The 24,488-nt window shown below is 35.4% G+C and overlaps 1 protein-coding gene across 1 annotated transcript in view; it reads left to right on the forward strand.

Moving 5' to 3' along the window:
- Pkhd1l1 (PKHD1 like 1) overlaps positions 1–24,488 on the forward strand; it is a 136,433-nt gene that overhangs the window by 59,460 nt on the left and 52,485 nt on the right. Inside the window, exons 32-48 of the mRNA XM_021183925.2 lie at positions 452–594; positions 1,252–1,356; positions 2,017–2,205; positions 2,932–3,102; positions 3,411–3,637; positions 4,398–5,382; positions 8,216–8,464; positions 9,095–9,244; positions 11,029–11,203; positions 12,138–12,294; positions 12,665–12,821; positions 14,225–14,304; positions 15,090–15,219; positions 16,050–16,179; positions 18,595–18,836; positions 20,581–20,717; positions 21,698–22,727. Of these exons, the coding sequence (XP_021039584.2) occupies positions 452–594; positions 1,252–1,356; positions 2,017–2,205; positions 2,932–3,102; positions 3,411–3,637; positions 4,398–5,382; positions 8,216–8,464; positions 9,095–9,244; positions 11,029–11,203; positions 12,138–12,294; positions 12,665–12,821; positions 14,225–14,304; positions 15,090–15,219; positions 16,050–16,179; positions 18,595–18,836; positions 20,581–20,717; positions 21,698–22,727 (4,457 nt within the window). The remainder of the gene's footprint in view (positions 1–451; positions 595–1,251; positions 1,357–2,016; positions 2,206–2,931; positions 3,103–3,410; positions 3,638–4,397; positions 5,383–8,215; positions 8,465–9,094; positions 9,245–11,028; positions 11,204–12,137; positions 12,295–12,664; positions 12,822–14,224; positions 14,305–15,089; positions 15,220–16,049; positions 16,180–18,594; positions 18,837–20,580; positions 20,718–21,697; positions 22,728–24,488) is intronic.

Here is a 24,488-nt window from a genome sequence, read left to right on the forward strand (position 1 = left end):
AGTAAATATGTGCCTTCCCTGAGATAACAAGAAGCCTTGACAAGTTTTCAACAACTAGGAAAAATTAAACTGAATTACACAAAAATTAATTACTTCTATAATGTATTGAATTTTGTTGCTTCCTTTTTAACATGTACATTTACATTTTACTATAGTAAAAAATTTTAAAACACTCTAATTCCATTTATTTCTTGTGACCTCATTTCTTAAAATCATATTTTCTATATTATTTTAAGACTTTTCATGTCACATAGTTCTGTTATTAGATTTTTCAAAACTCTGGTTTTTAAAATTAATATATACATTTAACCAAAGTAAATATGATTATCAGATTATCTGGTCTGAAAAATTAATGTCTAATTATATATGTATTCAATTATTTCCTATCCCCAAAACACTGTGGAGTGAGGTAAGGAAGCTCACTTGAAATCTTTTCTTTCTTCTTTTTCAGGAACAAGTTAAATGCTTCCATACTATACATTTTGGAAGTCATCCACATGTTTCCTCAGAGAGGCTCTTTGTATGGTGGCACTGAAATCACTATAATGGGTTTTGGGTTCAGCACAATACCAACTGAGAATTCTGTTCTCTTAGGTAAAACCTTTGTCCTGTAGGGTCTAACTTGTTAAGGTTTTCCTTGTCTAAAATGATCTGCCGGAGGAACCTGGGTTGCTACACAAATATTTTCAGTGCTTTTACAATATTGTAAGAAAGGTTATATAAATAGTCTTACTTGTTTTTCTATATAATAATGTGTTGGGGGGAAGGGTTCATGCATATTGGTACTCATATGAGGCCAGAGGAGGACACTGGATACCATATAGCTGGAATCATAGGTAGCTGTGAGCCACTGGTATCAGTGATGGGAACTGAACTTGGAGCTTATGCAAAAGCAGTGAGAGCTCTTCACTACTGATCCTTCTCTCCAATACTTCTTTTTGTTAATGTAGAAAAGCGTTTGTGGTTAAAGGGATAATGAGACAGTCAACAACTCTGCTTTTGAATCTTTCATTATCATTGTGTATTTAATGTGTATAAAACACTTGTGTGAAAACACATACTCAAACATAATCACCATCAGAAGCAAAGGACCAAAGATCCTCCTGTGTAACACAGAGCTCTGTTAAGCAATGACTCTTTACTGCTGATATAGTCATCTGTAGTTAAAAAAAAAAACAAAAAAACAAAACAACAACAACAACAACAACAACAAAAAACCTGACAATGTTTTTCCTAACTTTATACTTTTAGGCTCCTTCCCATGCGACATTACATCATCATCAGAAAATGTCATCAAATGTACTCTCCATTCAACAGGGACAGTATTCAGAATTACCAACAACGGTTCACATTTAGGTACCAACCACAATTATATATATTGAAAATAAAAAAGAGAGAGTTTATGCTGAGATTAGGTTAATTTTTATTTTGCATTTTAAGTTGTCTAGAGAATCTATGTTGTTTCTTTTATACTTTTGCAGTGTTCTCCATGTGAAATTAAGAGTCACATTCTCACTGCATATGTAGTTACATAAATCATGAGGTTAAGGTGAGAAGGCCAGGCTTTATAATCTCATGTTCAGGAATTTCCAGTGATTTTGCTGAGGTTCAGTACATCCTGAGTTACTGCTTACTATCAGTCATGAATTTCTGAATATTCAAGTTGAATTTATTGGCATGACTAGTTGTTTCCAAGAATTCTTCTGTGTAAAGAGTTGATAAGAACATTAGAAACACTCCATGTAGCATTTCTGAACAACTTATTTCTTAAACATCCAACTCTTTTTAGTGTTTCTTGATCATCATTCTGGAATTACTAGTTACAATTTATTTTTTCCTTTGCATATTATGATCTTGCTTTCTAGTAATCCTGATTTTATTTTGGTTGTTTAAATTATGTACAAACATTAATGTAGAATATTAACTTGAAAATTGTTCTTGGCTCATTTCATGGTTAATTATTAAGACATTTAACTTCTTCTCCTTTTAAAAATCTGCCTCAATTTTTACTCCCAGTGCATGGACTAGGTTATGCCTGGTCACCATCAGTCTTAAATGTGACTGTGGGCGATACCGTGGTGTGGTCCTGGCAAGCACACCCCTTTCTTAGGGGTATAGGGTACCGAATTTTCTCAGTCTCCAGTCCCGGAAGTGTAACTTATGATGGCAAAGGATTTACAAATGGAAGGCAAAAATCTGCATCCGGTATGATTTGTTTTGTTGAAATTGTCATTGTTTTCCTTTTTCTTACTCTCAGTAAATATGTTTACATGAATTAGTCATACAAATAAGACTAGAAATTAGTTTACCTGATATTTTATGCCTATTTAAAAAAACATTATAGATAAATTCAAGCAATTATCTTAAACACACTAAGACACTTGGTATGCTATTTCTGGTCTTTATTATCTTTTTTGAATCCATGATAATTGACCAACTGAAACATATGTTATGCAACAAAGTACAATAGGACTGATTGAAGATAGGACTATATGTTTTAGTCACACTAACCTGATAATAAATAATGAACTTTTGTTGATTGTAATCAGCTTATCAGCATTTTTATAAGTGTGATTGTGCCTTTCAGATAACTAGTTTGTTCTATACTAATAATAGTATAAATTTTCATTGTGATTTTATCTTAAAATTTGATAAATTAGGCTAGACTTTGCATAGTTTTCTTTAAAATGTAAAGCTGGATCTTTCTTGTATGAAACTTCACTATCAAAACCAAAACAAACAAACAAAAGAAAGTCTTTATAGCCAGTGACTCATTCCTACTACTTCCTATTGCACTATAAGACACATAAAACTATAAGAAAATTTGCCATCTACACTTGCATTGAAACGATAATTTCCAATTTCCTTGCCTAGTTTTAAAAGATTCATTAATTGCTTGTATCTCTTGTGTATAATCTTATTTTATGGCAGGTTCATTTTCTTACCAGTTTACTTCCCCTGGAATCTATTACTACAGCAGCGGGTATGTTGATGAGGCTCACTCCATATCTCTCCAAGGAGTCATTAACGTTTTTCCAGCCGAAACAAGGCACATTCCCCTGCACCTGTTTGTGGGAAACATGGAGGCAACATATGTTCCAGGTGAGATTGTTAAACATGGAAACTACACCAGATGACCCAGCTTAAAGTGACCTTTGTAAAGTAGATCTCAGATGACTGGATCTACCTGCTTTTGTCTCTTCTTAAGGCTAGAATTTATTATGTAAAATTACTAATTAATTTATAATTTAATAAATTAAAATACTTTTAAGAATTAATTTTAAAAATAACAGATCTCCAGAATTTAAAACCATCTACCCCCTTCATTAATATAAACAGTAATAGAGTCTGAACAGAGTTCTTGTTTTAGGATAGTGTTCATAGTTTACAAATGATTCTTTTGTCTAAAGCAGGCCCTGCGCATTTACAGTTGACAAGTACTGCAGCAGGCTGCCTAGCAACAGAACCCCTGTGTGCTCTGAATGATACAAGGGTTAAACATTCAAATAAATTATTCTTCGAGCTTTCAAATTGCATTTCACCCTCTATAATCAACATTACTCCCTCTACCGGAACAGCAAATGAACTTATAACTATCATTGGACATGGCTTCAGTAGTCTTCCATGTGCTAATAAGGTAAGATAATAGAATCTCTTCTCAGATCCTATTTGAGATCCACGTGATCAATAAAAAGAACATATTTTGACCACAATCTGCTGGTGCAATTTCATCAGATTTATGATCTATCACTTGCATACTACTAATGTTAATTGCACTTAACATTTACAATTGTACATATGTGTGTATATTTAATAGTATATTATTGGATATTTAATAGTATATTATTCAGTTAGTACACCTCTAACTGAAGTAAGTTTTAGAACATGTCATGATCATAAAAGAAACCTCACTGGACATCACCCACTTCCTTCTCCCATGTCAGCACAGGGTAACTGCTATCTCTTTTCCCTCTATACAGACTTACCTACTCTGAACATTTTTCTACAATATGAAGTTCTTTGTGAACATTTATTTTCCTTTGGCATAATATGCTGAAAGTTCATCCATGATTCAGTGCTTCCTTTCTTTTCATGGATGAATAAATACATTGTTATATGCCATGTATATCACATAGAGTCTATTCATCTATCCAATTGATGGTTATTTAATTTTATACTTTTTGGTTAATAGGAGCAACTCAGTTATTACCACACTTGTAAAACCATGACATAAGGTCAATTTAATATACATCTTCATCAATTTCCCATTAATTTTGTGAATACAAATTTTTCACAGAATTACCATTTTAAAAATATAATTGATGCTAATACAAACATTAAGTTTATAAGAGAGTAACGGATGAATGCATTTTATTTTGTATTCATTTTTCTTCCAGGTTACAATTGGTAGCTACCCTTGTGTTGTAGAAGAAAGTAGTGAAAATTCTATTATATGTCATATTGACCCACAAAACTCAATGAATGTTGGCATTAGAGAAATTGTTACTTTGATTGTCTACAACCTGGGCACTGCTATCAACACACTGACCAAAGCATTTGACAGGCGGTTTGTACTTTTGCCAAACATAGATATGGTGATGCCAAAAGCAGGGTCAACTACAGGAATGACAAGGGTAACCATACAAGGCTCTGGATTTATGGCTTCTCCTGAAGGTGTAGAAGTCTTTATGGGTGATTTCCCATGTAAAGTTCTATCTGTGACCTACACAGCTATTGAATGTGAAACATCTCCTGCTCCCCAACAGCTTGTTCTTGTAGATATTCTAATACATGGAGTGCCTGCCCAATGTCAGAGCAACTGCAGCTTTTCATATTTAGAAAACATTGCTCCCTATGTAACAGGAATTTTCCCAAACTCAATCCAAGGATATGGAAATGTCCTCATCAAAGGAGAAGGTTTTGGGACAGTGTTGGAAGAGATTTCTATATTTATTGGAAGTCAACAGTTCAGAGTAATAGATGTTAATGAAAATAATATTACTGTCCTCATGGCTCCACTAGAAGTTGGACTTCATTCTCTCAGTGTTGTTGTTGGGTCTAAGGGCTTGGCTCTAGGAAATCTAACCATCAGCAGCCCTGCAGTAGCTTCTGTCTCACCAACCTCTGGAAGCATTGCTGGTGGAACAACTTTGATGATAACAGGCAATGGATTTTCTCCTGGAAACACCACAGTTACTGTTGGGGATAAGCCTTGTCAAATTACATTCATCAGCTCCAGTGAGGTCTACTGCAGCACCCCAGCTGGGAGAGCTGGTACAGCCAATCTGAAGATTAGTGCCAATGCGATCATCTACCCACCTTTGTCATTTACATATGCCATGGAGGATACTCCATTTCTCAAAAGAATCATCCCTAATAGAGGTACTCCAGCATCTACATGCCTTTTTATTTATTGTCTTGATGTCATGTTACAGTTATATTAATTATTACTGAGTTATGATGTTAAATAATGTCTTCATCATCCTCCTTAGGCCAATTAATGTAACGCATGGGATTCAAGTTCTGCATAGTCTTAATTTTGTATTTTTTCATACATTTTCAGTATAAAATTACAGCTTTAATATAGAAACACAATGTACATCATCTTGGTCTAAATTACAAATGAGGAAGAAACAGATAACTGTCATGGGAGCAAAATAAGTAGGTTGTGTCATTAATATTGATGTGGCACAAGAAACAACTGTTAAGATTCACAAATGATTGATCTTAATAACACCAATACATGTTCAGAATATTTTATTTCTATAAACTCTGGCTGCATATTGTTGGTACAACAAAATTCTTTCCAAGGAAGTGGCATGCTCAGATGGAGATGGCATCTTATCCTTTGCCTTGTGCCACAGGTTCTAGTCTCCATGCTATTTGACAACTCATCATCTATGTGAGGGATCCTACAGAAGTAGCAGCAGCAAAACAGTCAGGAGTGTGGCCATTTAGTTACTGGGGTAACATATTCAGACTCAAAACAGCACATTACTTGTGTGGAAATGGATTTATTTGTTTTACACATGCTATCACAATCCATCATATAAGAAGGTCAATCTAGGAACTAAAAAGAGGAAGCTGGAGGTAGGTTCTGAAACAAAGGTCATGGAAGAGCACTGCTTAGCCTTACTCTCCATAGGTTGCCCAACCTGCTTTCTTATACCACTTACGACTACCTACACATCTGTGGCACCTACGTAAGGCTGTTATTGACCTCATCAGCAATGGCATGTGTTGTTTGCTCCCATGACTGTTCTTTCCATCTGTCTTATATGTATCCTCCAAAGAATGTGTGTGATGAATAAGAAGCTTATAGAAAGAGAGACCAAGCCTAACTCATTTAGCAAAGTAATAGACTATAGATTGATTACTCTAAAGGAATGCATTTGAAATGTCAACAAAATTTTAACCTTTAAAAATAATTTAGCTTGTATTTGAAAATACTACTCTCATGAATTTTCATTAATATATAATTTTATGCTAATGACTCATAATTACTTTTATTGTCATAATCTTTACTTCATTAGGCAATCATATAGTAATTTTTATTATAAGATTAAATGTGACTCCTTCTTGTACATTTTTAATTCATAATAATCTATAAAGATTACCATCTATTCATGCAAAATTTAAGAATTTGTTCTATGGAATTTCCATGTTTAGTGCCCTCAATGTACTTTTATATTTTGTTTTTTTAAACAGCTCATTACCTAGAGATGAGATTTTAGAGATAAACAGAGTTCTGAACAAGTAAATTCTTATTGGGCTTGCATGGAAAATGATGAACTCTATTCCATAAATATAAGATATTGTTAAATAATTTCAATGGAAATAGCAGATTATGAATGATTAGATTCATAATTAATTAAAGACATCTATGACATGATTTGGTTAGCAAACAATGCAGTTTTGAATGGGATAAAATAGGAAAAAAGGAAGAAAGTTCACATGTACAAATTGGGAAGCAGGAAGAAAACTCACATGTACAATATTTGGTATTACAAAAAATGGTAATTTGATATATAATAATTGTGCATGTGAAGAAGGAGGGACTACATAATGAAGGTAATATTCTTCATTATCTTGGAGTCCCTATTTTCTTTGATAATTAGTTCAACATAAGATTGACAGAAAAGTAAAAAAAAATAATATGTTTACAGTGACTTTATTTAAAAAAAAAAGAAAACCTAAAGGCAGTTTTAATTTTTTATTGTATTGTTATGCTATTTTATTGTTATGTTTTGCCTGCAAGTATGTATGTGTGCCACTTGTGGAACTATTATGAGTCAACATGGGTATACTGGGAATCAAACCCAGGTTCTCTAAAAGAGCCTCAGTATGCTTAATTGCTTAGCCATCTCTCCAGCCCTACAAAGATAGTTGTACCTAACTGTCCTTACACAAAAAGTAAGAGGTATTTAAAACTTAATAAAATACATGAAAATATTAAAAAATAAAAGTATTATTTTATCAAAAAAAAAATAAAGTAACAGATAAAATGAACATTTGGGGTTTGTTTATATTTAACTTAAAACCTTAACATCAATATTTACTTTAAAATCTTTAAATCTTTAAAATAGTTCTCCCCCCCCTATTTTCAACTATAACTGATTATTTTTATATCATGACATATTTGTTCTGAAAATGAAGCTACTGAAAATACTTGAGTAACAGAAAGTATAGCCCATTCTCAGAGAGAATTGCTACAGAAGAGAAACTAGCACTAAATGCTAAGACTCATGCTCAGAAATCTATCGCTCTTTCTTTCCTTTTTCTCTACCAGACTAAAGAGGTAATATATAAGTTATCATGAATGGAAGGGCTGGAAAACAGCAAACATTTAGATAAGTCACTTGTAATGATTGTGTATATATTGTAGTAAAAAATGTACATAGCACATCATATGTACTGTTTTATGTAGTTTTAAAATGCTGGATATTATTTTGGTTTTCTTTGGTTTTAATTTTTTCAAGACAAGATTTCTCTATGTATCCCTGTCTGTCCTGTAACTTACTCTGTTGAAAAGGCTAGCCTCTAAACTCAGTGACCCACCTGCCTCTGCCTCTTGGAAGCTGGTTGTCAAGGCCTGCCTGGATCAACTGGATATTATTTTCTTCACAGAAGTAAAGTTGCAAATCTTTAAGTGCATATAGAAACATTAGCAGGTGTGTGCATTTGTGTATTTATATGATTTCCTTTTTGTTTTAAGGTCTACCAGGAACTGAAGTTGAAATAACTGGGTCTAATCTTGGATTTGCTATCTCCGATGTTTCAGTGATGATAAAAGAGAGTGTATGTAATGTGACCACTGTCAATGACACTGTGTTACAGTGCACTGTGGGAGAGCATGCAGGGGGCATTTTCCCTGTGACGATGCTTCATAAGACAAAAGGCTCTGCTGTCTCCTCTGTTGTATTTGAGTACCCACTTTCTATTCAGAATATTTATCCAACAAAAGGTGATCAGACAATTTATATTATTTCAGCACTCACTTGAAAACAACATAATCTTAAAATCCTGCCATAACTTGTCCTTCTTATAAGAATAAAAATACTTACCTTCATTTGTCCAACAAATTAACAAAAAGTATTAACCAATCATTCCAAAATAACTTTTATATTACTTACTGCTGTATCATTTAATTAAAAGTTTTCCAATTTTAAACTCTAAAGTTACATGGGGAAATTTTGAAATCATACTTAGTATAACAGGAATAAATTATTTCCACAGAAAAGTTTCCAGTTGAAAATTAATGGTTAGAAAATGTCAAAAAGTGTGATGAAAATACTCAAGTAATAATGTTTCATGTATGTTTTGAGTACTCTAAAATCCTTTGTGACATCTCTTTTAAATTAAATTTTAGTTTCCAAAATTATTTACTTAAATTAACAGAAGCCACACTTATTCATTGAAAAATTTAAACACTACAATTAAAAAGATATTTGGTTTTATTAATAATGTAATAAATTTCAGATCTAAGAAAGTTACATAAAGATACTTTTTGGGGGGTTTTAACTAAAGCAAATGCTTGCAGAGGGGACATTTCCTGCGCATTTGTTCATGTTCTCCTTGTATTTATCTTCTTCAGGGAGCTTTGGTGGTGGACAAACCTTGACTGTGACAGGCATGGGATTTGATCCATGGAATTCAACCATATTGGTCTGTGACTCTGAATGTGCAGTTGACAAACTTGGATCTAACTCTACAACACTGTCCTGTGAGATTCCTCCTAATAATGGTAAATACTCAAAAAGAAAAAAAAAAGGTAACCGGTGAGAAATGCTAATTTTAGAAAGATTACAGTCTTTTCTGAGGTTGTTGAATTCTTTTGAAGTAATTGAGTTGGATGTATGACCATCTTGACTTCAAGCAATTTGGTCAGAACTGAATTTCCTATTTGTGTAAATCTGAAAACTTTGGTTTGTGACATCAATTCATGACTCTTAGTTGAGCATTCAAATGGAAAACTTGTTGTTAGTTCTTGCTAGTCAATTTTTCTTTAAAGGCAACTAGAAAGTGTTGACAAAAGGAAAAATAGTTTTTCCAGAGAAAAGCACACCAACTGGTTATCTTACACCAAAAGGTCAGCCCAGAAAACATACATACAAGTAACATCATACAGACTGATTATGTTGTAATTAGAAATAAGACATATATATGAATATAACAACAATTAGTGGGAAAAGGTCATAAACTTGAAAGAAAGCAAAGAAGGGTATATGGGAGGGTTTGGAGAGGAGGAAAATGGGGTTAAATTATATGTTTATAGTATAACCTCATAAAATAAAAGTTATTTTAAAAGTTGAATTGCTATAATGACTTTGTGTATTAGCCTTAGCAGTCATCAAAAGGTTTTGAGCCTCTAACATTTCTTGGGCAAGATTTTGAACCTCTCTCTACCTCAGATTTTCATCTATCAGATTGGTTTTAACATTATGCCATTCTTCATAGGATTATTATTGTGAAGTTAACATATGGAGAAGGATATCTGAAACATGATTTATGATTTGTTGTTATTATAAGTCTTGTTTATTTTTACTTATTGAAGAATAAAACCTGAGTTCTGGGTAATCCTAAATCTCAAATTTTATTGCCTCCTTTTTACCTACAGCCAAGTTACTAAACTTCTTTCTACTACAGTTTTTCTATTAAATGGAGACGTTATTAGCCATAATTTGGTTGGTTGTGAATATCAACTATCTAGTACTGTATAGAGATTTTTCATTATTATTTAACAATTTAGAGAGAGAGTTTAGTTAGTTATTTAGTTAGTTGTGGTTTTCCATTTTTTGAGACAGGGTTTATATATGTACCCTTGGCTACCCTGAAACTCACTCTGTAGACCAGGCTGGCTCAAACTCAGAGATCAGCTTACCTCTTCCTCCAGAGTTCTGGGATTAAAGGCATACACCACCACCACCTGGAGGCAAAATTTAAGGTCTTAAAATGACATTTTAGACAAATAAAAGTATGTTTCATACACAAATATTTTTAACATAAAATTTCATAGTTCTGTGAATATTTTGCTTACCTGATGTTTTAATGATTGGTTTTGTTACTTCAACACTAGGATTGGTATTTTGATAAAAATATGAAGTAGTACTGTGGAAAGTTGGCAGGTTATAAGTCTCAACACCTCTTCTTGTTATTCTACATAGGCTCCTTGTGGGCTTCAGCCCCCTCCCTTGCTTCCTCTTTTGTCTGTTTCTGTCTCTACCTTTCCAGCTCTGATTTGCATTGTTAGACCTTCTAGTTCTGCAAAACTAAGCTGGAAGGTTTGCATAATTGTTCACAAGAGAGGTTTGAGTGTTTTTTTCCTCATTCCCTTGTTAGTAGAGTATAAAGAATATGTGATATTTTTTAACTTTTGCTAGAGGATCTTGCTAGCTTGTGTACAGCCTGTGGGCATTATGAAGTGTTCATGGGAAAAACAAGACTATAATGAAGATATTTCTGGGTTTTGGCAATAAATCTTGACCTGATGGCAGAACTCTTCTCAATCTGACTCCCTACTTCTCATAGGCCAGGGACTTGATCAAGTCTGTGGAGTGAATGTGGTCAACGGGAAAGACTCATCTCATTCCATGAAGCTATTTACATATACCTTGTCCCTGACTCCCCTCATCACTGAAGTATCTCCCAGGAGAGGCAGCACTGCTGGGGGCACCAGGCTTACAGTCACAGGATCTGGATTCAGGTACGGTCTTAACACAGGTACACATCAATGTGCTAGATGCAAGGTGTTGTACTTGCTCTCTTCTGTGCCTCACAGTAATCAAGTACAATCTGGTAGTGTGGACCTTCTCTGTTTGTAAGCCATGCTTGAGCTAAAAAATAGTACTAACACTAACTGAATACAAACTCTGTTCTAGGGACCTTCCTGCCCACAGAAGTTTCCTTCTTTGCCATATAAGGTGTTTTTATCCCACATCATGTTCAGGAGTTAAGGTGAAAGAGACAGAATGATTTGCCCCAAATCTATCAATAAGTTCACAAACATAAATCATTTGTTATGGCCTCCCCATCAGCTCATCTCTGATCATACCTTGTTTCATTTGTCTAAAGAAACATCTATTCCCTCATCAAACCCATTCCTTTTCAACCAGCCAGGGTCTTTTTCCAATCCTATGACTTAGCTACACTGCCCTCTTTCTTCAGTGAACAAAGCTGACATCAACACTTTAAAGCATGGAAGGCTTCATTAATTTCTCAAGTTCTTACAGATATTCTGAGCATACATTTCAAGTAGGGGTTAAATTCTAAGGCTTGTGACTGTGCTCAAAATGTTTCAAAGCGGAAAGAAAAATCCATGAGCAAGTTTTATACTTTGCAAAATGTAACTATTGGAGACCATAAAAGATTGTGATCCCTTGAACCCAAGCAGCCTTTCCTTTAATGTTGGAACACTTGCTGGTTTGTACATTTCTATTCCCTGACTTCTTAAAGCCTTTCTTTACTTTTTTTCAACAAATATTTCTGAATCTTAATATTGTATCAGCCTGCACTTTGATAAACCCTAGGGTATTTCACAAAAACGACTGCTTTTCCAGTAACTTATGAACGCAGAGCTTCTAATATGTGAAATAGAAATTTAAGGTAAGCATTATTGTCAACATTTTCTTCCTTTACAGTGAAAACACACAGGATGTTCAAGTCTTCGTAGGCAACAGCAAATGTGATATCCAATATTCCAACAAGACACATATCGTCTGCATGACAAGTGCTCATGCTCCTTCAGGGTGGGCTCCAGTTCATGTCAACATCAAAAACATCGGCCTGGCCAAATTGGTAATGACCGTTAAGTATAATCACCACAGCAATAAAAATCTAGCGTGCTGGAGGTGGTGTAATTACTAGTCGATATCTTGTTTGAGCATCTCTAGCAGATAATTGAACTGTACCTGTACTAAACTTAAGCAGTGCACATTTTTGTTCTTTATTCTTCATGTTTTACTTTATATTTTAATATTCTATCTGTGGAATAATTAATAATGGATTTTAACTTTGTTATTGTTATGAAATAATTGACATCTATAACATCCTAAAGTTGAGTTTCATTTTATTATTTAGATAAGTATATCCTGTTTCAGATTTTCTTTCCTTGAGACATTTTCTGATAAATTCTCTGAACTTTATGTCTTCTTGCACTCTATTACAGGAGAATGCTGACTTCTTATATGCCGATGTTTGGTCTGCCAACTCCTCATGGGGAGGAAATCCGCCACCAGAGGAAGGATCACTTGCAGTTATTACAAAAGGGCAGATAATTCTGCTGGACCAAAGTACTCCTATTCTGAAAATGTTACTCATTCAAGGTAAAATTGTAAAAATCTCTATATTAGACTCTGCTGATTATTTCCATCAAATTAATTTAATCAAAAGCCTTGATTATGAGCATTATCTTTGAATTAGGTTTTTAAAATCTGTTTGTGATTATATTATTTGGTGTGTTTCCAAAAACATTCTTTAAACTTTGTTTCATGAAGTTGTTTTTTTTTTTTTTTCAGTGATAACAAGGGAGGATGGTGAACATCTCCGTGTCCTTACATTTAATCAATTAAAATAACATCATTTCCCATGTCAAAAATACTGAGATAGTGGATCCCACAGGTTACAAAATTTTAGCAGTTTGCTCAAGCCAATCCTAACAATCCCAGACTGCCCTAGTATTGTGCCCGTTTTGTGAACCCCAAAAGACCACCAAAGAGCTCTTTCTCATTTAATTGCATTAGGGTCTTTATTCAAGCCATCAGTGGGACAAGATTTTATAGGAAATGGCAAGCAGGCAAAGTGGTTTCTAGCCTGGCATGCATCTAATTAGTGGGGGCAAGGGGAGTCTTATGGAATTTTGTTGTCCTTTAAAATAATTGGCTGGTGGTGGGAGCCAAACCATAAACGTAACTTCTGCTTTCCTCCTGATTGGTAGTTGTTATGAAGTGAAGTGCCAGGGACAAGCTTGTAACCTGGAAACTGGTAACTAGACACAGCTTTGCTGGGAGTAACCTGGAAACTGGTGCTAGAGAGTTCAACCTTAGGTCAGGTTCTCTAAGATGGAGTCTAAACCCAAGATCTGGTCTCTAACTAGAAACTGACTACAGTTCTCCTCTCTTTTGCCCACGGACCTGCCTTCAGTTGGAATCTGGGTTCTCTCTATTTTTTGGTATTCTTTATGTACTATAAGAATTGAATAAGCACAACAATTCCAATTATACATAAAAGAATTAATAATAAAGTGCTTGGAACTTTTGTGAATAAACTTTGTCAGAATGGTCTTATGCGCCTAAAGACTTCTGTAATTTTATGATTTTTTTTAGCTTCTACAATTATAAAAATATTTGTTATTTGAAGTCATTAAAGAATTAGATCATAGGTAAAGTTGTAATATCTTCAAGTTGGCATCAATGTTATAAAAAGGTATCTTAGTGTAGTCCTAATGATGCTAGCCTAGCTATTGCTATGGCACAAACTAGTAAAACTTTCAGAGCTATTTTTTAAAAGATGATGACTAATGTTGACATCACAATGATTTTTATAAAGATGACTGTCTCTCTTCTTAATTTATATTTTAAAGACCTGTTTTATGACCTTAATCTATGTAGTTGCACTGTTTAATGATAACTAAAATAGCAAGTTGTTATTGCAAAGCAGTTTACCCTAGACTTTCTTTTGCTGTCAACTCTTGGGGTCCTGAAACGCATTAAAATTATGTGGTTCACAGGTGGGACTCTGATATTTGATGAAGCTGATATTGAACTCCAGGCAGAAAATATCCTAATCACAGATGGGGGTGTTCTTCAGGTATGGGAAACAATACCTTCACTTAATTTTATTATTTAAAATATTACGTGTAAAGCTAATAGTTAATTCTACCAAATTATTCTGAAGTTATCTTTGTTTCAGTTGATTTTATTAATGTTATAACCTCACAGGAGATTCTCAGCATATTCTTGTATTTTTTAAATTTTTTTATTTTAATTAGCTATTTTCTTCATTTACATTTCCAATGCTACCCCAAAAGTCCCCCATGCCCTCCCCCCCCCACTCCCCTCCTCCCCCACACTCCCACTTCTTGGCCCTGAGAAAAATGGTGTATTGTCGAATTTAAAGTACAAAGAAAACTTCCTGTGTCAATCACCAGGTTATTTCAGAAGGTCAGCTGTTGTATACTGATTGACCTATTAGAAAACTCAAGTCTTAGGGTTGGAGGGAGCTAGCAAGATAGCACAACAAGAAAAAGTAGACACAAACGGAGGAACAACACTGGAGGTCATCTTCTAGTCTTAACATGTAGAAACCTCAGGTTTAATCATGTGCTGGCCACTGAGGTAACAGTGTTTAAAAGGTACATAAGCTGCACTCTTTTTTATAGTGATGTTTTCCTAGTGACAACAGCATAGACATGCACCTACAGGTATTTGAAAACAGCTACACACAAAAATTAAAGGCTTACATTGAGAAAGAGTGATGCGGATGACTAGACGATTCTCAAATGGGGAAGAAAAGGAAAAATAATTATTTTTGCAAAATAAAAATAGTGAATTCTGAGTTTTAATTTTCTGTACAAGATCTATGAATTCTTTCAGATTGGGACAGAAGCATCCCCGTTCCAACACCGGGCTGTCATTACTCTTCATGGGCATCTTAGATCTCCTGAGCTCCCTGTATATGGAGCTAAGACATTGGGAGTGCGTGAGGGCACACTGGATCTTCACGGTAGGCTAAAGGCACTTGGATATAAACTTGCCAGTCTTCTCCTATCTTTGGATAGTCTTTCTTTCTTTCTAACTCCACACCTTAGTCTAGAAAGTTACACACAGAAGCAAGTCTCTGAAGGAAGGTCATGCCTTCCTTCTAGGCCATTTCATACCCTTCTGACAGCTATGTCTGTGAACAACCAAACACTATTGGTACCATTTGCTTTTTCCTTACGTATGCGATCTATTCATTTCTTACTGTCTGAAAAGGCACTAATTTTGGATTTGGAAGATGGTAATTTCTTCATTTTTACTTTTTTTTAACCAGAATATTTCTAAAATGTAAAGACAAATTTATAATTGTACATTCGTATAGCTGTAGTTCAGGAAGTTGACATCAAATAATGTAGTTTGATCATGTTTGAGGTGATAAGGCAACATTGTTTAAACATGAACTGAGTCATTTTTGCACTGATGTCTTCTACCTGCTGATAATTGTAGCCTTTTGTGGATACAGAATGCTATGAACAGGAATACTGTGGCCTTAGATGCCCCATGTGGCACTAAATAAAATATCCTACTGTAATTTCTTAGAAAAAAATGTATATGATTTAGCTTAAGCTGTTTTACTAATTTCATAGATTCATACATTATTATGGGCATAGATTACTATTAACCTGATTACTCATTTTCTAAAACAAGAATTTTTTTCATCTTTCTCTTTTGAGATAAGTGGTAAAACAAAAATAAAATGAATCTTCCCCAAACTGACGTAATTTAAATTCAGAATGCACTTAGTAACCAAGAATACTCTTCTGAAGAGATGCTTGGTTTATATGTGGCTTTCAGGTCTGCCTATTCCTGTGGTCTGGACCCGCTTGACCCATACTGCAAATGCAGGAGAATGGACTTTAACTGTACAAGAAGCAGTAACATGGAAGGCAGGAGATAACATTGTGATCGCAAGCACAGGACACAGGTATCAGAGGATGTTGATTTATTTGAGTTACAGATTTTTTAAATCTATGTAAAAGCAGGATGATGGGATTTCTCAAACCATTTTTATTTGAACTTGAAGCATTTGGTAAACACCAATAAAGAAGCTGTGTGGTGGTGGCAATATACATCTTTAATCCCAGCACTTGGAAGGCAGAGGTAGAATATCTGTGAGTTCCAGGCTAGCATGGTCTACAGAGTGAGTCCCTGGACATCAAGGGCTACACAGAAAAACAAACAAACAAACAAACAAACAAACAAACAAACAAACAGACAAAGAAACCTGTCTCATAAAAACAAAACAAAAACAAAAAAACAAAAACAAACAGAAAAGGTGAGTATAAGCAGTCAAATGCATGTCGGTCAGATGTTAGCTTCTGTCTGATCACCAGTGTGTGTTGAGTTTCCAGTGACTGAATTTGTTATAAGAACAAGACTAAATATGAACCATAGTAAAACAATATGTAGCAGTAAAATGCTTTCTTTTACATGATTAGGTTCTTCAGTAAGATTTCACTAGAAAGAAGTATTCTGCTATTAAAAGTCATTTGAAAACATCAGACTTGGGGCTTTAGCTAAACACATTTGTGTGAATGAGCGTCTTTGTCTGGGGTCACCAGAGGACATGGCTGAGCAGCAGGCAGAATCCCCTCATCTTCCATGCTCGGCAGAGTTTCTCCCAGAGCAAAGCTGGAAGTTGAGATAGAGTAAAAGGAGAAGAAATCGGTATACAATGAGACTAAGCTGGCAGAACTTTCTAGATGCCTGGCATGTCACAGCTGAAACTACGTATACACCTTAACTTCTGTTGAGTTACATATCCTAGCAATTAATAGATTAAGATCTAGTATCACTGCCCAAAGAATATCAAAGAGCAAAAGACGAGAGGCACATTGGTCTAGCTTCATGTTCAAATTACAGACATTTAGATTACATGTGGTCACGTTTATCAGGAAACAAAGAGTAATTATGACAAGAAACAGATCTGCCAAACCCGTGACTGAATTTAAAAATTAACATGCAAGATGCCAGTTTTCAAGTTAAAAATAGGGTTGCAGATGTTAGAGAGAGATAAATATATACTTGCAAATTTAGCTTTGGAAGTACTCATTTATCACCCCCCACAGAAAGAAATTTAAATTATATAATGACAAAATACAGAAGGAGGAAAGTCACTAGGCTTGGTAATAAAATGGGAAATCCTTATTTATAGCCTTTCTATGTGCAATGAAAGAGAAACTTTACAATTTAGAATAGAGCTGGTTTAAGGACGCATGAATTAGAGTCAGATATGGGAGGAATATATTAAAAAGAGGGGTAGAATGATGTTATATTTTAATTAAATAAAATAATTAAAAATTTTTAATGCTAAATAAAGGAAATGATTATTTTATGGGGATCAGGCTTTGTCCACTTTTAGCAGTAATACTCACCATGGCCATTACTTGGTGGCTTTCTGTTTCCATAGAATTGCAAGGCTATCACTTCATTAGTCACACAACTACTGTGAAGACACTATGAGGCGATAGGCACAATAGCAATATGTACCTCTAAAAAGTGCTTAATAAGCATGTGGCATCACTAATGTCATAGCACACCTGGCACACTAGAAAGCAAGCCTGATCCCAATATTCTTAAAATAATTAATTATAAGAATGTGTACATCATAAAATCAGCAAGAGTCACTGTGGGTGGAAACTTGAATATATTAGAAAATAAATGACCAGGCGGTAGTGGCGCATGCCTTTAATCCCAGCTCTCAGGAGACAGAGGCAGGCAGATTTCTGAGTTTGAGACCAGCCTGGTCTACAGAGTGAGTTCCAGGACAGCCAGGGCTACACAGAGAAACCATGTCTCAAAAAAAACTAACCCCCCCCAAAAAAAAAGAAAATAAAGAAAAAAAGAAGATAAATGACAACTGAATAAATTCTCTGCTTAGAAATTTCTAATGGCTTTCCGTTGTAAGAGTCTCTACTTTGCCATGATTGATACCTTAAACTAGATTATTGTTGTAGGAAGCTATTATGTATGTCTTACAGGATGCTTAGAAACATCTCTGGCCTCTGTCCACTGGATGGATGCCAGTAGCACAATCCTTCCCTCTGAAGCTATTTTCAGTCATTACTGCGACTACAAAGTCACTCTCATTTAAGAACCTCAGGGGATGATACTTAAAGCTATAAATGATTACTTTTGCAGGCTCTGAACAAATCTAACACTCCGGTTTAAAATGAGTCATCAAACTTACTCTACATATAAAACATTTTTCTCAAATATCTCTTCAGAATATGGCATGGCATTTTTCAAAAGCACCTAATTTTATGACTGAAGCATTCAAATGTGTAAACCAAATATGGCAAATGTGTAAGGCAACTTTCTTTCTCTTAAAATTTTCCAGACACAGCCAAGCAGAGAATGAGAAGCGGACCATCGCCTCAGTGTCCGCGGATGGAATGCGCATAACTTTAACTAGGCCACTCAGCTACACACACTTGGGAATTACCACCACACTTCCTGACGGAACTGTGTTTGAAGCCAGGGCAGAAGTTGGAATTCTTACAAGAAATATTTTAATAAGAGGGTCTGATAATGTGGAGTGGAATGACAAGATTCCATCATGTCCCGATGGATTTGACACAGGTACTTTTAGCAACCAGCATGTGGCTGACGGTGATCATTCCAGTTTTTCAAAACATTTTGGGCTATATTGAACTGTACTATTTTATTTTCAACTTTAAAATGTATGTAGATATTAAGCTTGCAGACACTGATGGCTTGATAGTATTTGCAATATAATGAGTAAAACAATCAATGCTGACACCAAAGTGGAAGAAGTGAGTGTGTTTGAAGTTCTTGTGATTTCTTATTACTCTTCTATTCTTAGAGTTCTTTATTTTGAAGTCCTTGATAACTACAGCTTCACATGTCACCCTGAAACTACATCACTTATATTTACCAAGAAAATGTAGAGTTTCAAAATACAGTATTTGATGTTTCTATTTAGCAAATCTTTAACAATGCTTTTTGTATTTTTCAAAATCTGTAGTATATATGAGAGTACTTTCATTGTAGATAGAATTGTGGTAAATAGTTCATGGGCAATGGTAACTAGACAGAACATGGATATATGAGAAGATAAAGAGATACGTGTGTGGATATATAGATCTGTAAGTTTTAAGATAGGCATGCTATGACAGTAGCAATGCCTTTGAAATTTTGTCCCATATCATTCTTTGCATGAGCTTCTGTTCTATGTACTACAGGATATTTTGCAATATGCCTGACCTGAACTAGCCAAACATTCCCATTAGTGTGTCAACCAAATGTTGTAAGAGTATTCCAGATGTTATAATAGTATTATCTGGAAACAAAATCATCACTAGTTTACAAGCCACAGAATTATACTATGTACCATTATTCAACAAGCCAAAAATATCCATGACTTTCAATGACAAAGGATACTTCTTATCCATGCTCCATCTGTCTAGTCTAATGTGGGTCAACGGGAGGTTCTTTCCATTATAATCGTTTCAGAATTCAGACTGGTGTAGGCTTTGTCTCAATATGGGTTTTCATAATCCCTGAAGCAAAGATACGATGACTAGAGAGTCAAACCACCAATTAACTGCAAAGGTTCTGAAATGATGTATTTTGCTTCTGTTTATGTGCCATTGGCCAGAAATAAGTCAACAGCTTTGATGAAGTTCAAGGGAATGAGTTAGTGAAAGGCCCTGGACACACAGTAGAGAATTATTGGATACTGATGCATCTTAATGATGTGTTTACACTATAAAGCAGAATGTCTTTTGACAAGTTATCTCCATATTTTTGTAATCATTAGTAAGTAGCTAAATAATAACAGACACAAGATAGTTAATAGCTTTTTCTTTAAAGATAAGCATAAGGTCTTTGTATTTTATTTTAAATGACCTATTTTCTGATGTCATTTTATCTGCATCAAGCCTCAGAGTGGATATGAAAGCAAGTCTCAAGCTGTTTAAAATGAGAGTACTTCCTGCTATGCAAATTAGGCTGTCAGACTCTAGTGCTATACAAGCATAATTTTGCATTATGTTAATTCCCAATTTGAAGTGGAAGCTTCAGAAATAATATACAAAATACTATTATCATTATTCACCCAACAATTCAAATATTATTTAGTACTATCTCTAAAAAATGCCTTAGAATATGCAAAGAAAAACAAGATACATTATTTACCTTTCTTATTATCTAGAAATAAGATATGAACACATAATAACTATGTTCTAGAACAAAGTTGAATATATGTGAATAAAGAGAAATGAAATGACTATAATGAAAAAATTTAACATGATTATTGCTGTAAGGTCTTAAATAACTTTAAATATTTTAAAATATTTTTAAGGAGAATTTGCTACACAGACATGCCTTCAAGGAAAGTTTGGAGAAGAAATGGGAAGTGACCAGTTTGGAGGCTGTATTATGTTGCATGCTCCTTTACCTGGGGCTGACATGGTAACTGGAAGAATAGAATACGTAGAGGTAAGGAAAGTTATTGTTAAAACACCGAGGTGTCATACAGTGACTATGGATTGAACTCCTGCTGTTTGCCATACTCTACTTCCAATTGGATAGCAGACTGATAAATGAACAGTTTTAATGCAGTCAAATATTCACTCATTTGATCATTCCAAATATTTGATTCTGTATTTTTAAAAAGCATTAATGATGTCCATCCAGACACACAATTCAAAACCTAGTAATGGCTTTATAATATTTTCTTTTCTTAGATAAATGGATTATGTTGATTCACACATGTCAGCATCTTAAATATTAGATAACTAGATTATAGGTTTGGAGGAACACAGCAGAATTGTTACTAATATGCTTTAATCAGGACTCAGGCGCCACACCCACTTGGATTGACAAGGAGCTTTGCAAGTGTGAACAAGGCCCTTGGGCTGCTTACAGTTTTTTCATCTGGGAGGTTATGTCAGTGGCAACCTCCCTTCATGATCATGGTGAAGACTGTGACCTTGCATATAAAACACTATGGTGTGCAGTACCTGATAAATCTCCCAAAGCATTTCTTACTTACGGGAATCGAAAGGTCAGGAAAAAGAAGACATTTGCATAGCATTATTGTGTTATATAGAAAAATTGAGTCATAAAGAGAGTTTCATTTTATTAAACGAAACAGTTTACTTTTAGAGAAGAGGCAAAACACAAAAGAGTCAAAGATGGCATTGAGTATATAGTAGCAGGCACAGCTACCTTGCAACAATAGGTTTGCTTATTTATTTCTTACTTCACTTATGTGCCCCACTCATTCATTCCCTAACAAGTATTGTCAACTGAATTGCATTATATAAAAGATTGTATTCAGAATAAAATAGTACTTTCAAATAACAACATGAATAACGTGGAGGATATTAATGTAAGCATATTCGTGTCTTAATATGAAATTGGAGATTGCTTTGAAACAGGAAATAACTGAACAGTTCTTATTTCTGGCCTGACAGGTGTTCCATGCTGGTCAGTCTTTCCGTTTAGGACGATACCCAATACATTGGCACCTGCTTGGAGATTTACAGTTCAAATCGTATGTGAAAGGCTGTGCAATTCATCAATCATACAACAGAGCTATTACAATCCACAATACACATCACCTTCTTGTGGAGAGGAATATTATATATGATATAAAAGGAGGAGCATTTTTCATAGAAGATGGTATTGAACATGGCAACATTCTGCAATATAATCTGGCAGTCTTTGTACAGCAAAGTACCAGTCTACTGAATGATGATGTGACCCCAGCTGCATTTTGGGTAACCAACCCTAACAACACCATTCGACATAATGCGGCTGCTGGGGGCACTCACTTTGGCTTTTGGTACAGAATGAATGACCACCCTGATGGCCCATCTTTTGACAGAAACATTTGCCAAAAACGAATTCCGCTTGGAGAATTCTTTAACAATACTGTTCATTCTCAGGGGTGGTTTGGACTGTGGATTTTTGAAGAGTATTTCCCCATGCAAACAGGATCTTGCACCTCTACAGTGCCAGTGCCTGCCGTCTTTAACTCACTCACTGTGTGGAACTGTCAAAAAGGAGCTGAATGGGTGAACGGAGGGGCCCTGCAGTTCCACAACTTTGTGATGGTGAACAACAATGAGGCTGGCATTGAGACCAAGAGGATCCTGGCTCCCTATGTTGGGGGATGGGGGGAAAGCAGTGGAGCTGTGATTAAAAATGCCAAAATCGTTGGTCATCTTGATGAGCTGGGAATGGGACCCACATTTTGCACCTCAAAAGGCCTGGTTCTCCCATTTAGTCAAGGCCTGACTGTGTCGTCTGTACACTTTATGAATTTTGACCGCCATGCCTGTGTGGCTTTAGGAGTAACATCAATCACTGGGGTGTGTAATGACAGATGTGGAGGCTGGAGCGCTAAGTTTGTTGGCATCCGGTATTTTCATGCACCCAATAAGGCTGGTTTTCGTTGGGAACACGAAGCAGTACTGATTGACATTGACGGCTCACTAACAGGTAATATTCTCTAATCTGTGATTTAAAAAATTACCAACAATACATTTAAGACAGTGGTGACACATGCATTTAATCCCAGCATTTGGGAGGCAGAGGCAGATGGTTCTCTATGAGTTCAAGGCCAACCTGGTCTGCACAGTGAGTTTCAGGACAGCGAAGGCTATAGAAAAAAACCCTGTCTTGAAAATCCAAATATATGTTTACATGTATTTGAATGGTTAAGGCTGATTCACCAGTATCACAGATTGTATTCCAGCAGTAAATATACCTTCTGATTTGAAAATGAAAGGAAAGCCAAAGGCATTCCTCTTCCTCCTCCTCCTCCTCCTCCTTCTCCCTCTTTTTTAAAAGAGCTCCAAACTGTCAGAAGCAGCCTCCAAACATATCCTTTTATCTATTTCATTAACAATTTGATTTCGAATTAACGGTAGTTTTGTGGAACATATACAGAGACACTGCTCACTGCCATTTTGATGTTAGATGCCACCATTCTGCCATCACTTTACATTAAGATAAAAATTTGTTTTCATAATTGCCAAGTTGTGGACTCAGTCACATTTCATACAAATATATATAAATTCCGTCTCTATAAATCATGCAGGCAGAATATATCCTTACTAGAATATAGAACACCTTCCTTTTCTTTCTTCCTTCCTTTCTTTCTCTCTTTCTCTCTCTCTTTCTTTCCTTCCTTCTCTCTTTCTCTCTTTCTTCTTTCTTTTGTTTTCTTTTTTAGTTTATTTATTTATTTACACTCCATATTTTATCTCACCACCACCCCCGTCTGCCCTTCGACTGTTCCATATCTCATACCTCCTCCCCAACCCCTGTCTCAATGTGAATGTCCCCACCTCTGACCTCACCTGATCTCTAAACTCCCTGGGGCCTCCAGTCTTTTGAGGATTAGGTGTATCATCTTTGATTGAACCCAGACCCAGTAGTTCTTTGCTATATGTGTGTTGGGGGCCTCATATCAGTTAGTGTATAATGCCTGCTTGGTGGTCCAGTGTTTGAGAGATCTCGGGGGTCCACATTAATTAGACTGCTGGTCCTCCTACAGGGTCGCCCTTCTCCTCAGCTTCTTTTAGTCTTCCCTAATTCAACAACAGGGGTCAGGTGCTTCTGTCCATTGACTGGATACAAATATCTGCATCTGACTCTTTCAGCTGCTTGTTAGGTCTTCCAGGGTGTGGTCATGCTAGGTCCCTTTTTGTAAGCACTCCATAATCTCAATAATAGTGTCAGACCTTGGGACCTCCCCTTGAGCTGGATCCCACTTTGGGCCTGTTGCTGGACCTTCTTTTCCTCGGGTTCCTCTCCATTTCTATCCCTGTAATTCTTTCAGACAGGAACAATTATGGGTCAGAGGTGTGACTATGGGATGCCCCCCCCCTGCCCCCGCCATTTGATGCCCTGTTCTTTCTTTTGTTTTCGAGACCTGGGTTTCTCTGTGTAGTCCTGGCTGTCCTGGAACTTACTTTCAAGACCAAGCTGGCCTCGAACTCAGAGATCCATCTGCCTCTGCCTCTCAAGTACTCCCACATCTGCCTACAATACTTTTTAAAAGGAGTGACAAGGTGCTATCAGCTCCTTTGTAATTTAATGTCTAAATTTATATTTGTTTTAAAATGTGTTCAATAGACAAGAATTATGATAGAGGATATAATGTTGGTTTTTTTTTCTAGTTCTAGCTCTGTTGTGGATTTTTGGTTTTGGTGGATGAATGCATAAAGATATATTTGATAATATATAATTTGAAGT

This window comes from Mus caroli, chromosome 15, assembly GCF_900094665.2.
Source record: "Mus caroli chromosome 15, CAROLI_EIJ_v1.1, whole genome shotgun sequence".
NCBI lineage: Eukaryota > Metazoa > Chordata > Mammalia > Rodentia > Muridae > Mus > Mus caroli.